Consider the following 16309-nt stretch of genomic DNA (forward strand, 5'->3'; position numbering starts at 1 on the left):
AACCATAAATGTGAGCTTTCATGTATGTGTACGCAGCACCTTGCGAGATGACGTCAAGTTGCGTTGCAGCAAAAGTTGAGCCAGGTTCAACTTTTTTGCCGGACGACCCTGCGTTGGCACACCCCTGCTGTGTTGCAGGCTAAACTCGGTCTGAACGCTGCTTTATTACCCAACATCAGTGGCCAACCTCACTAAAGCCCACTGCATGGTTCTCACTTTCTACACTCTCGTGCAGCCACAAACCTCCACAATTATGTAATTGTGGCTGGTGGTGGACCAAGAGTGTGCTGTGTCCACTGTGCACGGCTCCATGTTAATGTCTGTAGTACACCCGACCTAATCACTTCCTCTCCAATGTATTGTAAAGACGAGAAGAACAAGGAAACACATAGACGAAAACAACAAAACATGTACTGTGCAACAGCGAGATTGTAAAATTTATAAAGAGAGAGAGTATGAACACAAGTTTAATTGTTGCAGACAGTGCACACAAGACCAGAGGGGAAATTTCCTGCAGTTTGGCATGTGGACCATGCTAAGCCCTCAGTCATCTTTGTCTAAAAGGGAACAAGTCCCTGCATGCAGGTTCCATATCTGGTGGAAAGCCTGAAACCAGAAGAGTGGAGGCTTTTAGAGCAGCATATGCAGAGTTTCCCCCAGGAAATTCATTAGTAGAGGTGCTGGTCATTTTGGGTGAACCAACCCTTTAAGGTAACTTATACTAACCTTTCTGGACAGTCACACTGAAGACACACTAATGCATCTTGCCTCCAACTGTCATCGGCTCACTTTCCCAATGACTTCGGGCTCTGTTGGATTTAATTTTGTGTGTCTAGTAGTCTAAAGTCTACCATGTCTGCATTTGAAGAACGCTTAATGTCAGCTGTTCACCACAGCCAGCTTGCTTCTTCCCTTGTGAGACTGAGCTGCCTGTGTTTATCAGTCCCTGATGCACTGTTACAGTTTCACAATGACTCAACATGTCCCATCCTGTTTTTCAGCATCCTTGAGCCCTGTCTCTGCCGGGGCTTTCTGCAGCGCTAGGCTTTGCCATATCAGATTTGTTTCTTTTTAAATGATTACATGCTTGTACTTGTCATATTTCAAAGGGAGTTTCTTTGGCGACGCAGCAAATTCTGTCAACGATGAATCGGCCCTTTTTAAAGGAGCACCCGTAGCTATTTCTATCTGTAACCAAAATTATGTTCAGCTCAGTTCAGCAAGAGGAGAAAATAAAAATCCCTTGCTGTTAGATTCCTTCCTCACCATCTACTTGTTATTCCCCATGAGGCCTCGCAGTATGAGCTTTGATGTGTTTCAGTGTTAGGAAAGGAAAGAGGGTGAAATTTATGAGGGGTGAAAGAATATCACTTACTGCACTTTTTGAGACATGTCAGGTTATAACAGCGAAGTGTTAAGGAAGCCACCTGAGACGCCGAGGCTAAACTTATCCTGGTGTGAAGTAAGCATGAAGAGGAACAGGTAGGAAGCCGTCATGAAAAAAGAAACAGGAGTGTTTCAGTCAGACTCCCCTTGCTGTATATCCCACAGAGAGGTGTGTGTGGGAGACACTTTGAACCTGTTCAGACTTGAAAGAAAGCAAATACAGACTTAAACATACAGTACAGCCAGAGAGAGGTGGGATGGCTCTGTGAGGCCTTAATGCTTGCTGCACAGAAAACCATCTAGAGCAGTTGTGGTCAAGTAAAGGTAAAAAAGGTGGTGGTTGCTAACATAACATACTTCACAACGGCAAGCTCTGTGAGGCTGTACTTGGACACAGCTAAATGCTAACAGCAGCATGCTAACTGATGTTAGTAGGTATCATGTTTACCATGGTAATCATCTTAGTTTAGCATTTTAGCATGCTAACATTTGCTAATTAGCATTAAACGCAAAGCTGAGGCTGATAGGAATTTCATTAGTTTTGCAGATATTTAGTCATAAATCAAAGTATTGGGCAAAGTGAAATTTTGATCTGATGATGGTGCTAGATGAAAATCTGGAGTCACCAAAGTTTTTGCAGTTCACCCTGAGGGGAACATGAATGTCTACATAAAAGCGTTATCAAGACATTTCAGTTTGGACCGAAGTGGTGAGAAGACAGAGAGACTGGCATTGCCATCACTAAAAACAGTAATCGTGCTTTAGTTGCCACAAGCAGATGGAATATGTTGTCAATGAATGTTTTGCAGACACATTCAGTATGAGAATTTTACCACTTTGCAGATATTTTCTACAGGTATGTTGATTACAAAAAATCCAGGCATCATTACATTTCTTTCAAAACCTATTTGCTGATGCACATTGGTAGTATACAAACATAGTTTTTGGGAGACAGGGTCCTTTGGACATGCATGTCTGTACAAAATTTCATGGCAGTCCATCCAGTACTTGTTGAGATATTTCAGCCTGGGCCAAAGTGGTGGACAGACAGAGAGACATTGCCATCCATAGAGCCACACCGCTAGCAGGGCTAAAAAAGAAAAGAGGGTAGAGCCTTTAATGTGAAAGTACCACAGGTAGGGTGTAGGTGAGTGACAGGTCAATACTTTGCTTTGTCAATGTGTTAACCCCACAGTGTTATTTTACATTTACAGTGGAGTCTTAAATTCTTTCTTGGTTTCCCTTCATCCTTAGTGTCATGTGGGAGAGCACGTTGACACAGTACTGTAAAGGTTAACTCATGTCAGTACATATTAGAGGAAGTCGTCATGCACTCCTAGCACTGATGTTAATAGGCTTTATTCAGATAAAGTGCTTCTCTGGGTGTTATGCTGAGTATGCGCTGTTTGGGGTAGAATTGTCAGGAGGAAGGTCACAGGCAACAAACCCTGAAGTTAAACTGCATCTGTAGCTTATCATTAGGTATGGTCAGCATAAAAACAATGATCCTGTTTTCTTGAATCCAGTACTAATGTAAGGTGTGGTCACCTCTCTACCTACAAGAAGTGACGCGAAGCTAAGGAATACTCGGTCCAGCAAAAGCTGAGCTTGCTGATGGCAGATCTTTGGTCCATTTAGTTTCCTTTACCAGTATAAGCTTGGTAAATATGAGCATGTTGAGCACACTTTACTGGCATCACATGACATTCATTTCTTTCTCGTAAAGTGTCATCTTTTAGCCTCTTGCTGCCATTTAGCGCTGCTGTTATGTGACGTTGAGTTGCGCAACTTTAATGTACAAAATATGTACTTGTCTTGATCCTGAGTGATGCAAGTGCAAGTATCTGCTCCAAAAACACTACAAAAATGGTTGCCAGCAGAAAATCCAAACTCTGAGCTTGAATGTCCCCACAGACACCTGTGTGTGTGATCACACGGACGCTACAGCCTTGTTTTTACCACAGTTTCTGGTATTTATGTTGAAGTTAAGTATTTAATCTTCAGACATCTGCAGCCTGCCACACTAGCTATGTGTAAGTTCATGTGTAATGTAGCTTAGTTTGAATGTAGTGTGGGACTTAGGCTATAACTTAGTAAAAACAGGTTGCACCATACAAGGTCGTTACAACACAGAGTTAATATAAAGCTTCTTGTGCATTTTCTCTTGGTGAATAGAAATCAGTGTGGTCTGTGGTTCAGGCACTGCAGAGCTTAATGCATTTTCAATGAAAGTGCACAGATTCCATATGTGCACATACAGACAGGAGGACACTGAATGAACACTAGATGGAATGAAAGCAAATAACAAAGGGGGGAGGGGGTCATAGAAGAAGAGAGCAGCTTCTTTTTTTTTTTTTTTCTTTCCTCGAGGTTGTGCAGGCTTTTCACTCTGGCCATCATAATAACATCTGATGAAACTGCCGCTGAACTCAATACTAAAGCCAGTCTGCAACCGCTGGCCTTAATCTGTTTTAGGGAACAGGAGAGGCAGTACTCTCAGACACACACACACACACATGTGAAAACGTGATTGAAAAGAATCCATCAGAATGTAATTCCTCTTGTCTTTAACCTCAACTCACTCTCAGATTCAATTTGAATCACTTGATTAAAGTCTGTCTATACTCTCTCATGTATGTTTTCCATAAACCTCTTACTCTTTCTCCCCCACTCCTCTACTTATTTTGACTGTCTGTATAGTGCAATAAAATCATCCTTACATGGTTGAAGAGTTCATTGAAAATACATCATAGGCTTATTTTTATATACAATTTAGCAACGCCTAGTCTCTTTATGTAATAATCTGCATATGGATCAGTGAGCCGCACTGTTGCACTGGGTGACATGTTCCTTCATCGCCATAAACACACACACTGTAGTATATTCTGACTCCCAAACACTCACTACAGCACCACATGTGGATTCATCCGCCGCTGAAAATAGTCCCCAACAAAAGCACTATTTCCTCCTTTTTGTTTGCTAAAAACTACAGCGAGCAGCTGTTTTGGGGAATTACTGAACCTTTTTTAAATGTATGTCTTCAGTAGGAACCAATGGGCTTGGGGCTTGTCATATAATATTACAATCAGAAGAATATAGAATAACATTGAACTATTCCTTTAATTCATTCATTTGTTTTGCTTTTACTTCTGCATTTGCTTTTTGTGGTAAATGTAAAAGTAACACAGATTTGTTTTTGCATAAACAGAAGAAGTCAGCAAGAGCAATAAACAGGCAATTGACAAGTGCTCTCCGGAACGTGCAGTGCAGAAACATGTCAGCACTTAGCACCAAAACATGGAATTACATTAAAAAATGTACATCTAAGATTAAAATCTGGACGTGTAATTGTCAGGCTCATTACTGTGCAGTTTTGAAACCCCAGAAACTATCGTTAGAATGTGGCATTGAGATGATAACATCTGAGATGTTAGGTTCAAGTTAAACATTAAGACCTTTAACTAAAGAGCTCCTCCGGCTGTGCACAGTGGCACAGTAATAAGGTGCTTCTTCCCTACATGTTTTGACCGATTTGTGTTCCTCCACATACAAGATGAAGCCACAGAAAGAAAAGAGAGCTTGTAGATTGTCACCTTAGATCTATTCCCTCATATTATCATGCTTCTTTCTCGTCCTCTCAGACTTCCAGCGGTTGATGACTGTGGCCGAGGGCATCACCACCCTGCTGTTTCCCTTCCAGTGGCAGCACGTCTATGTTCCCATCCTGCCAGCCTCTCTCCTCCACTTCCTGGACGCTCCTGTTCCCTACCTGATGGGCCTGCAGTCCAAAGAGGGCACCGACCGCTCCAAACTGGAGCTTCCTCAGGAGGTACACATCCAACCTACTGACAAGTCAACATGTCCTGAGAAGTTCAAAGCACATTTGATCCACAATGAAAATAATAATTCATTGAATAGATTAAGATAGTTTATTTTATTTTGGATAACAAATTAGTATCACTCTTAATTAGTAATTTTCACTTTTCAACTAGTCCTTAAGACCACTGTTCGTTCAAGTCCTACCATGCTATTAGCTCCGGTCTTAACGTCACGCCACACTTCAACCACAGGATAGCCCCACCTTTAGCCCAGGACGCATTAAACCCTGTTCTGGAGCAGGCTTAAAGGTAAATAGTTTGAATTTTTGTGGATGATATGCTTATTCGCTTTGATGAAAATATTGATATAATTAGCATAACAACTGGACGCAAGAGGAAACAGCTAAGGTAGTCGGGTAGTCCAAATGAACTGTACATTAAGCCACAATAAAGAGGGGCACATAAATCAACATACACTACTTAGTTACAGCCGAGTCGCTTTGCTTCCTGATCAATAAAGGGACCCCAAATCTTGACAAATTTACAGTACGAATCAGATGAGGAGTAGCTAATCTCCAAATAAGACGGAAAGCCATATCATTGAGAAATGAATGTGATGCTTGACCTTAAACTGTACTAGCTGAAGTCTAGCATTAATGGAACAGACTTTGATCCTCTCCATCCCCTCGTCCCAAAGCTCATCAGAAATGTCAGAACCAGTTTCCTTACTCCAAGCCTCCCTGAGATGACTCGAGGAGGTGGGCTTTGTAAAGGTATCTACAAGTTGGGATATTAGATGTTTAGAGGTGGGGACTTCAGAGACGCTGTCACTGAAAGAGTGTTGGAGGGGTAATGTGTCAAACTGAGCTGCTTAACAACATTTCTAACCTGTAGGTAACTAAAGAAATGCCTGTGAGGCAATCCCAGAAGTACTGGGTTAACCATCACTAGTTAGATTTGGGGTAAGACCAAACACAATGGAACTGCGGTTGTCCAATCAAAAGATACAGATATGTAACAAATGAAAATAAAAACCCACCACGTGCTGCCAGATCAGCTTCAGTGCACCTTGGCATTGATTCTCCAAGTCTCTGAACTCTACTGGAGGGATGAACACCTTCTTCCAAAAGATAGTCTCTCATCTGGTGTTTTGATGATGGTGGTGGAGAGCGCTGTCTAACACGTCGGTCCAAAACCTCCTATAGGTGTTCAGCTGGGTTGAGATGTGGTGACTGCGAAGGCCATAGCATGTGATTCATCATGATCATTTTCAGACTCATCAAACCATTCAATGAGCCCTTGTACTGTACCTATATGGAAGCATTTGCATTTTTCATGCTTCTACACACAGTTTTGTCCTTTAATTTGTCCCCCATCTATATATATTCTGTGACTGTTGTGATGATCTTAACTCTAGGCCCTGATTTTCACATTTGAATCTACAACCTGGGCCTTGTTGTAAGCCTTGGGTTAATACAAGTGTGAGATGAGGTTGTTAGCCCTGGGCTTCCTCTGGGGTTCAGGTTAGCCCTGGGCTTCCTCTGGGGTTCAGGTTAGCCCAGGGCTGAGAAAGGCAAGTGTGAAAGGCCTTTGATTTGAAATGAGTTTTTACATTAGGACTTGTGACTTAGGGATTAAACTTAAGGTTTAATACTTGTGATTGGAGTTAGGCTTATGTTTAGGCTCTGGTAAGGCTTGGTGATTGTATAAACTACAATGGAAGTAGTTTATACACTGAACAACAGCACACACACAGACGGGCAGACTACCAGGCTCCTATTCAGACAGACAGGAAATTGCAAAGAACACCTTTCTGTTCTAAAGAACCTCCTGTCATTTGTCTAGACACATACACACACACACACACACACACACACATAATAGGACAGGAAATTACCTATTGTTCGTCTACAAATTCACCTCAAGGCAAAGTGAGTCTAAAGTGGATTTTAGTCTCTGTATTCTTCTTGCCTTTTTATTTCAGCCCCAACACTTGACAGTGAGGAGGTGAATGTGCACTGGATTTAAACCATTTAGCCCAATGCAGGGTTGCAGGGAATGTGCATGTGTGTATTCATGTGTCAAAGCGAGATAAGGCCCTAACAAAGCGGAACAGCCAGACTCGCCGGCTTCCGGCTTTGCTTACATCACTCGTTAATCCGGCACATTCCGTATGGATGCTAATGATCCCAGCCAGCACAGGACGCTGCTGCAGAGCACCCACAAGCCGTCTGCCTCTTCTCCCTCCTCCTCCCCCATATGGGGCCCCGCCTGCCTAGACTGGTGAATCTCCCTGTGTTTTTGAATGATCCTTTGAAGTGGCGGTGACCTAGAAATGGGCTGATGATGAAAGAATGGTTTAAAGCAAAACAGAGAGGAGATGATGAGAGAGAGGAAAATATGGATGGAACTGGGGAATTAATGCCAGACAAGGTTTGTCTTTTTGAACCCTGTACTTCAATCCAGGTTTTCTTCTTTTTACCTGATGATAACATTGGTTATGTTTGCATTGCAGACAAAATTACATGGCACTGTTATGATCCCTTTCCTACATTTTTCTCTCCTGATACATGTATATGTATATACAAGTATTCCTAGCGGACTTTAGATCCAGACTAGGCAGCCTTTCTTTCGCTCCAAAAAGGTTTTTGATATGCAGAGTTTACTCAAGCTCTTTTTGCGTGTTGTTTTATCGCCGCCCCAAATCGGTGAAGCCTGTCATCCGAGGCTAAATGAGCTGCACTTAGATCTGACCGGACATGGATGAGTCTGTGTTCGTATCGCTGAAAGAGAAACAGTGGCTCAGTCCTGCATCCAAAAACACACAGTGTAGGGAGACCCAGAAGTAAGTGAGCAATCTTGTGCATCCGACGAAATAAAGTTTTTCAATTTCTACATACCATGTGTATTCTCTGTAGGATTATGCTGCAAAAACAATATAGATGTCATAGAGGTAGAAAGTGTCTGAGCCTAAACAAACACAGAACTCTGAACATAGTAGTCTATTTCTGGAAGAGTAAAAGGTTTAGCGACAACAAATACTTGTGTGTGCTGGTTCCTGACTTGTGTTCTGTTCAGGGGTGACAGATAACATATTTTCTCTAGATACCATTACTGTCTGAAGTGTTCAAATATGGTGCTTGACATATTTTGATGTATGAGTCCAGTTTATTACTTGGGTCCTTATTTCTGTCGTCTTGACAATATTTCATTAACTCTGGGAACACAGCAACATCGCTAAAAATAGATCCAACGGGCAAGAAACACGAGCAGTCAGACGATCGACGGCGAACAGTGAGATTATTACCCAAACTATCCATCACAGTTTACAGACCTACCTGCTTCAACTTTGATCTGCCGTACTGACTGTAGTTGTGCTCACACAGTATTCTTGTGTAAGGATTATATGGATTAGTACTGACATTTTGGATGCGCTCGCTTTCAGTTTGACCTCCAAATGCAGTGGGTTAGGTAATCTGGATAAACTGTTGGTCTGTTTACAACCTGTCTGATCATCTGAGTTTCTTGTAGCAATATTGCCATGTTCCCAGATCTAACAAATTACTTAGAGTACAATGTTATCGTAACTGAACAATGAATTCATCTGCACTCTTTTATAGTAATGTCCAGCTGTGTTGCATGCTTAGAAAACTGAGCTGTTCTGATGGTACAGCTGGAACTTTTTTAGGAATCTCCCACTTCCAACATTGTGTTGGCTGAACAGCAGCAGCCTTTTCAAAGGTAGAAGCTGCCAGGTTTTTATTATCTCCTTATCAACGTCCATGTTTTATGTATGGTTTATTTTTCAGCTTCAGTTTCAATCTGGAGGGCCTCTACCACTCCTGTTTTGAATTTGAATTAATGTCTGTGTTTTCTGGCATGTGAGCTCTAGTACTATCAGAGGTTTTGCTTTAATCCCATATGAGGGTGTGATTCTAACTCCATTATGTCAGATTTAGGTTGATCTCTGACAATGTGCTATTATCAATCACACACTGACCTACATTCTCTGTACTCTACATCTCCCAACCCCCATCATACCTCCTAATCTGTCCTCAGTACGCTTCCTGATAATACCTGTCCCAGCTCTCTGGGCTCACCTTTCGCCTGTTTCTGTTGTCAATAGCACTCAAAGGACACTGTCATCTTCTGTCTGTGATGGAGAGATTTGATTTTGTTTTTGTGGTACCAGAAATGTGCATCACAGTAATATCAATTTATTTATCTATTTATCAATATCTTTCCTTTCCCAGGCCAACCTGTGTTTTGTTGACATTGACAAGCACTACATCGAGCTTCCAGAGGACTTTCCCAACTTCCCCAACAAGGCCGAGTTCATCCAGGAGCTCAGTGAGGTGCTGCTTAGCTTTGGCATTTCTGCAAACACAGGGGCCCCACCACGGACCCGCACCAGTCCTGGCAGCACTCCCGGCAGCGCCCCCTCCACCCCTGGTAGGGAGCGTAAGACCGTCGCTCTCCGGCAGCTAGAGGACGACGGGCGTAACGGCAACCTGGCAGGGGAGGAGCTGGCTGTTCTGGAGCTGCTGCAGGGAAACGCCACCCTGGAGAGACTGCGGGCGCTGACCAAACGCACCGGGGTGACTGTGGCCCGCGTGGACGCCCTGAGGGCCGGAGTCAAAGCTCAGAGCACTGAGGGCCAAGGAGGCCGGACAGCAGCTGAAGAGGAGGAGCTAAGGAACGCCAAGCTGAACGTCCAGCTGAGGGAGGTGTTCGCCAGCCGCTTCACCACCATGTTTGCCGACTACGAAGCCTTTGTCATCCAGAGCGCCCCAGACCTGGAGTCCTGGCTCACCAACAGGGAGCAGATGCACAACTTTGACAAGGTGACTAAATCAAGCAAAAAAAAAAACCCACTTCTTTCTTGCCTAGGTTTATTTCTGTGTGTCTGTCTTAGAAAGAAACCTGTCTTTGCACTAAGACACACTGGGGCCGTGCTGTAGAGAGTGAAAAGAGAGAACTGGGATGTGGTCATCTGAATTATTCTATGAGGGTGAAATTGGATTTTTGTGTGTGTGTGTGTGTGTGTGTGTGTGTGTGTGTAACACTGGAAAACAAATTCAGTTTGACATGTTACGTGCAGTGTAGGGATTGTAAATGACAGCGTTTGCATACCGCATTACATACCTTGTGAACTGTGGAAATTACTGCACAGTATTGAAAATAGGTCTGCTGTTGTGAATAGATGAAAATTTGTACTGTATATTCTCAAACAGTTATTTGCGTCAGTATATGTGAAAGCCAGGCTTTTAGATTTCACAGGCCGTTATGTCTAAGTTGACCTTTTGCAGTAGTACTATATTATATAAATGTTAGTAGTGTTTGATATTTAAAATAACCTCTAAGAACAGGAATATATTTACAGAACAGAAATAGTAGGCTTAGTGATATGAGTCTACAGGCGATTTATGTCAGATTATAATATGGCACATCTCCTGCCTGCTGTTTCTTAGACTTCATCCACACTAAGTTGGTTACATTTTAAAACTCGATTTACCTGTGAAAATGACATACAGGTTTTCAGGTTTTTGTAAAGATCTCTGTCCACACTAAATTGGCAAACATCAAACGGTGCATCCCAGCCACCGCAGTGGGACAGACAGCCCTGTCATCTGTACTGTGTTTGAATACAGACCAACTTGTTAAGTTGGTCTCATTTACATATTTTTCTGTTTCTGTCGACAAACAACTGAAGAAGCAGCAAATGGTGATTTGATCCTCCTGTTAACTAAGCTAACAGTCCTACGCTGTGTCTGTCAAGTCACTGTTTAATGATTGCAAAGTCATTTGACAAAATAAACAATGACAGCTTTTATATTTAAAACAAGGGATCATAAGAAATTCAAGGCAAGAGGAAGTTGGCTTCTTAACTTCACTGCTACATTGTTTTCCAAAAGCTCAGTTTTCTCCATCCACACAAAAACGTGTCGGCGTTTTTACATTTGCCCACTAAGGGGATGAAAAGCTCAGTTTCTGGGTGAGAAAAATACTGGCTTAGTGTGGGCGTAATCTAAATGGTGGGCCAACTAAACGTTTTTTCCCTTTTGCCATGCTTTATATTGTGAATGTGCTGTTAATGCACACTCCAAACATACTGTGTCTGCTTCACAGTAAAGGTTTTCCAGCAGTTCAGTGGACACAGTCGTTTCTCTTCTCTGAAAGACGTTTACAGTGAAGCAGCAGAAAAAGTTGTTTGCATGAAAAAAACACAGCAGGTGATCACAATGATTGAATGGGTATTGTCTTTAATTTGCCTGAACAGGCTGCACCTGGCTAATATTTGAAAATTGACAGTACATATATCTGTGTATCTCTGTGCTCGTGCCTGCTCCAGGCCTCGTTCCTGTCTGACCAGCCGGAGCCCTACCTGCCCTTCCTCTCCCACTTCATTGAGACGCAGATGTTTGCCACCTTCATCGACAACAAGATCATGTCTCAGTGGGAGGAGAAGGAGCCGCTGCTCCGCGTCTTTGACACTCGCATCGACAAGGCCCGCCTCTACAACGTCCGCGCTCCCAGCCTCCGATCCTCCAGCTACCAGAGGTGCTCCGTCCTCAAGGAGTCTGGTAAGCTCAGCAAGGAGAGGTGTACAATTGGAACAAAAGCGGTTGGAGAGGCTTTTCCAGAAAGGTCGTGGTTTTAATTGGCAGCAGGAAAGGAGCTCATTGATCAGCATGCTGAACATGTCTGTCCATCCTTCAAAGCATAGGCTACCGCATATCATCCATTAGCCAAGGTCAGACAGGATTGCACTGCGCCATGCAATTTAAAAACACACATAAAGACTCCCCTTGCCCTCTTGTCTCTCATTTCTTGTCTGGAAGCAGCTCAGCTCTCCCCAGTGACCAGAAAACCCCCCTTCTCATTTCTCTATAGCCCAACACAGCAAACGCTCCATCACTCTCTCACACAGGCACACACTCTCTGACACCGTCTTACTGCAGGAGTGTTTGGTCAGGCCTTTCTCTTCTTCTTTTCTCTATTGCTGCTTGGGTTTCCCTTTGTTAAGCCTGTCACTGGTGCTGAATGTGCAGTGTGAGGCAGGAGGTCAGACTCAGGCCTGACTCAGACTGTCGGAGGCCAGCAGGGAATCTATGAGGCTGCATGTGTCTGCGGTTTACTGATGTTCATCAAACTGTAAAAGAGCAGGCTTGAAGGTTCACTTGTGTATTTAAATTACTAGCTGCACCAGGTGTCCGTAAGTTTAGACTTGGCCTGGTTATCACATACTGTAAGTGTTTACCAAGTGGATGTTTATCCAGCACACAAAATAGTTCTTACGTATTAGTTGTTTCTAAATTGTTACATAATATTTACACCCTCTAACTGCCAGGTGTGACTGTTATGTAGCTCGCTGAACTAACTGTCAAAGCTAATGTGTCTGTGTGCTGCTTGGTGCTGAGCAGGTAGTGTGCAGTGGGTTTATTAGCGTGTTTATTCTGAGAAAGCAGGTTGACGAGAGCCGTGTTACCGAACCAAAAACTGTGAAGTTGCGTCAGTAAAATCAAAACAGTGAGCTAAAAGAAGCTAAAACGTTACGTAGAGCCGAGGGGAAGTGCAAAGTTGGTGTCAATTCTCTCTGGGTTCATCGTAATGAGCAACACCTTTCACATTAGACAGTTATTTTTTCCATCGTTAGTATAAAAGTATTGCTTAGCGCAGCTTTAACCCACAGACATGAGATTGATATCAATCTTTTCATCTCACTCTCAAGAAAGCAAAGAAGCGTATTTCTCAAAATGTATAACTATTTCTTTAACTATATATAGTGTTACAGACATACTGTGTGTTTCCACAATTAACAGCTGTCCATCTGAAAGATTTCAGTGTTGACTGAACCAGTACGGGGCCAAATTCACCATCAACCCTAATGAACACAAAATTGCAGAATATGATGTTATGGAATGTTATGAATTCATACTGAAACAGCTTTATAAACTATCTCTGATATATCAGAGAGATAATATGATGATTCAAAGCATCACAGCTATTAGCTATTTATGACAGAACAGATGCGGTGATCGTATCAACTTTCAGTTTGGCTCACTGTTCTCAGTTCTGCAGTGTTTTCTAGCCAGATCATTATCTTCTTCTACAAGAATGATCAGGATTGTCATTTCAACCAGAGCTGTTCCCTGCTTTCTCGCCTTTGTTTTTTGGCCTGTGTATCAGTGCATGTTGAGCCACATGCTAATAGGCGGAGCGATGTAAAGCTTTAATTGCCGAGGGTGAGCTCATTTGGGGGGCGATGGTGCATGCAGGTACCCACTTACCCAGACAATAGGCAGCCTTTCCGTCTGCCTGCCTCCCCCTGTGGCGACTCGCTCCTACTGCAGCTCCCGTCTGAGGAGTTCAGTCAGAAGCAAAATAAGTTCAAAGCTCGAGCAGGGCAACGTAACCCAGACAACAAGCAAAGTTGCACTGACAGACGGCTGATAAGAATGTTGTCTTGCTGTTGCTGCTGCGATAAGAGAAGATAAAGCAGGTGAAGGACACAGAGGGAAGTGTCAGTCAGTGTGTTTCTGGATCCCTCGGTCACAGAGAGAGAGGAGAGCCAGGTGAAAGGACCGCATACTGCATCTGTGCCTTATAATTCTTCTCCTTCTTGGCAAATGAGCAGCTGTTAGGAGATTATGCTTGCTTCATTAGGCTGAGAGAAGTGTGTGTTGTGTGTGTATCAGAGGGAGTTAATTATTCATCATTGTTCATGTTTATCAGGTCTTGTTTGCCTGGTCCATTTGTTTACATGGCTGTGTTTTTGGCTACATTCACACACTGCAGCTGAAATGTCCCAAATCACACTTGTTGTCCTTCACAGGTGACACAGAAGATGTTTTTTATCTAATCACTGGCATGGCCACACCTGTCTTTGTCACTGCACCCTCATGCATGTGATCACACCAGCTTGCATCTTTGTCAAGTCAGAGGATAATTCCAGTCTATTACAACTTCGGTCTTACGTTTATAATTTTGGACATCATTCCTCGCATTTGCCAAGTTGCTGAGATCTGGGAACACGGCGACATCACTAAGAACATATCTCTTGGAGCCGGAAACATCAGGCAGGTTGTAAACAGACCGTCAGGTTAGAGAAGATGAAGGCGATGGATGTATACAACAGACAGTTTGGGTAACATGTGAAATGTTGAGTGATGTTGCTATGTTCTCACATCTCAGCAATTACTTTTGTGAGTATGATGTTATCATAACTGATAGAAAAGATGGATAAAACTAAGAAAATAAGTCCCAAGTTATGGTTAATGAAATTATCCTTTAAGTTTTCTGTTCATTGACCTTCTATGATTACATGGACTGCAGTAAAACTGAACTTATGCAGTAAAACCAAGGGAAAATGACAATTTCCTGCTCAAAGCGTTGTCTGAATGGATTCTGTTTCCCCTACAGCTCAGGCCATTGAGCAGCGGCTGATGAAGATCGACCACACCGCCATCCACCCACACCTGCTGGACATGAAGATCGGTCAGGGCAAATACGAGCAGGGATTCTTCCCCAAACTGCAGGCCGACGTGCTCAACACGGGGCCGGCCAATAATAAGTGAGTCAACCTCCGACATGACATGTCAGCACTTACTGTACAACACTGTACAGGCTTTTACACTGTTGCTTCATGTGTCGTGCTTAATTGACTGGGAAACAAACTTTAGTTTGCACTTTTCATTAAAAGCAGTGAGTGTTGCTTTGAAAGAGCCTCATGTCTTCAGCTTTATTGGCATGACCATAACGAAATACAGTACTGCCAAAGCACTATACGAATAATGGATGTTGACAATTACAATATAAAGAAATCTATACATTTACTGTATATATACATTTTGAACAGCGCACGAAACAAGAAAGCCAAAAAAATCAAACCAAAGTTCTTGATGAACAAACAGACATGAAAACAAAAGTAACAAAAATCTGACATCACAGAGCCGAACTTGTTAAAGTAAATGTTTCTTATTTCATTGAATGTTGTACGTTGTAGGAGGAAGAGCATCTCTGTCTCACCTCACCTGTCCAACAGTGACCACATGTTTGGTTTTCCTTTGGTTGCCAGGATTTTTTGTGTCTTCCTGTTTCGATGCCAGTTTGTGGTCACTGAGCCTGTACCTGGTTAGGACCTGCTTTCTGTCTCTGACAGTAGAGAAACATTCTGCCAGTTCATCATCTCTTTTTAGGGCCAGATAACATTCTAATATACTTTGTCTTTTAGTTTCTTCTTTCCAGTGTTCCAGATATGTTTATTTACATTGCGTTATTATTTGGTTTACTCTGATTGGTGTTTTGAAAGCAGAGCTGTTGTGGGACTGGTCAGTGTGTCTGAGAGGGGGCAGTTAGTCTCAGCAGCAACTGACATAGGGGACTCTCCTCTGGGCTCAGCTCCTGGGTTTGGAGGGCTTTGGAAAGGAGGGTATCTAGGGGGCTGGAGTTAAGATGATTTAAAACATTTGAGCGCTGTCTTTTGAATGTTAATTATCAGCGGGTATCTGCCTGATTCTGCTCTACATGCATTTGTTGGTGTTTATCTGTGTACGTGTAAATGTGTCTGCAGAATTCTGCATGTAAAGATTCTGCTGGATGTTTGTCCCAATGGGTATGGCTATGATGACTGAGTGGACCCTGTACTTCACAACCATACAGATCAATGGGCTGGATGACACAGTCAAATATTTTGATATACTGGGTTCAATTATATTATTATTTATGGTAAACTGGTATTTGTACATCTGGGGCGTTTTTGAAAAATCCTGACTTTAGTTTTCTTCAGATTTACTGCCAGCGCCCAGTTCTGATAGTACTTTTCTGCTATGTCCAGCTGTTGCTGTAGTCCTTGTTCAGTAGGACAAGGTCATCAGCGTAAAACAGAGACTTCACCTCTCTATCTAGGAGGGAGCAGCACACTGATCCAACTGTACAGCAAGTTCTTTTATATACACATGAAATAAAGTCGGGCTTAAGTTGCAGCCCTGACGAACACCTCTTCTCTGGGTGAAGGATTCAGCTGGTTTGTCTCCAGATCATACATTTTGCCACCTATACCACAATGTAGAAGTCTGTAATAGAGCCCTTCATGCCAAATAGAG

General features: G+C 42.8%; 1 protein-coding gene across 7 annotated transcripts in view; it reads left to right on the forward strand.

Annotated features, from left to right (window-relative positions):
• The window catches only part of dennd5b (DENN/MADD domain containing 5B), a 92277-nt gene that overhangs the window by 47262 nt on the left and 28706 nt on the right, over positions 1-16309 (forward strand). For all 7 annotated transcript variants that reach the window (XM_044185904.1, XM_044185898.1, XM_044185900.1 and 4 more), the window contains 4 exons: positions 5028-5215; positions 9458-10048; positions 11557-11788; positions 14628-14778. In XM_044185904.1, the coding sequence (XP_044041839.1) occupies positions 5028-5215; positions 9458-10048; positions 11557-11788; positions 14628-14778 (1162 nt within the window). The remainder of the gene's footprint in view (positions 1-5027; positions 5216-9457; positions 10049-11556; positions 11789-14627; positions 14779-16309) is intronic.

The sequence above is a fragment of the Siniperca chuatsi genome, linkage group LG23 (assembly GCF_020085105.1).
Source record: "Siniperca chuatsi isolate FFG_IHB_CAS linkage group LG23, ASM2008510v1, whole genome shotgun sequence".
NCBI classification, from domain to species: domain Eukaryota; kingdom Metazoa; phylum Chordata; class Actinopteri; order Centrarchiformes; family Sinipercidae; genus Siniperca; species Siniperca chuatsi.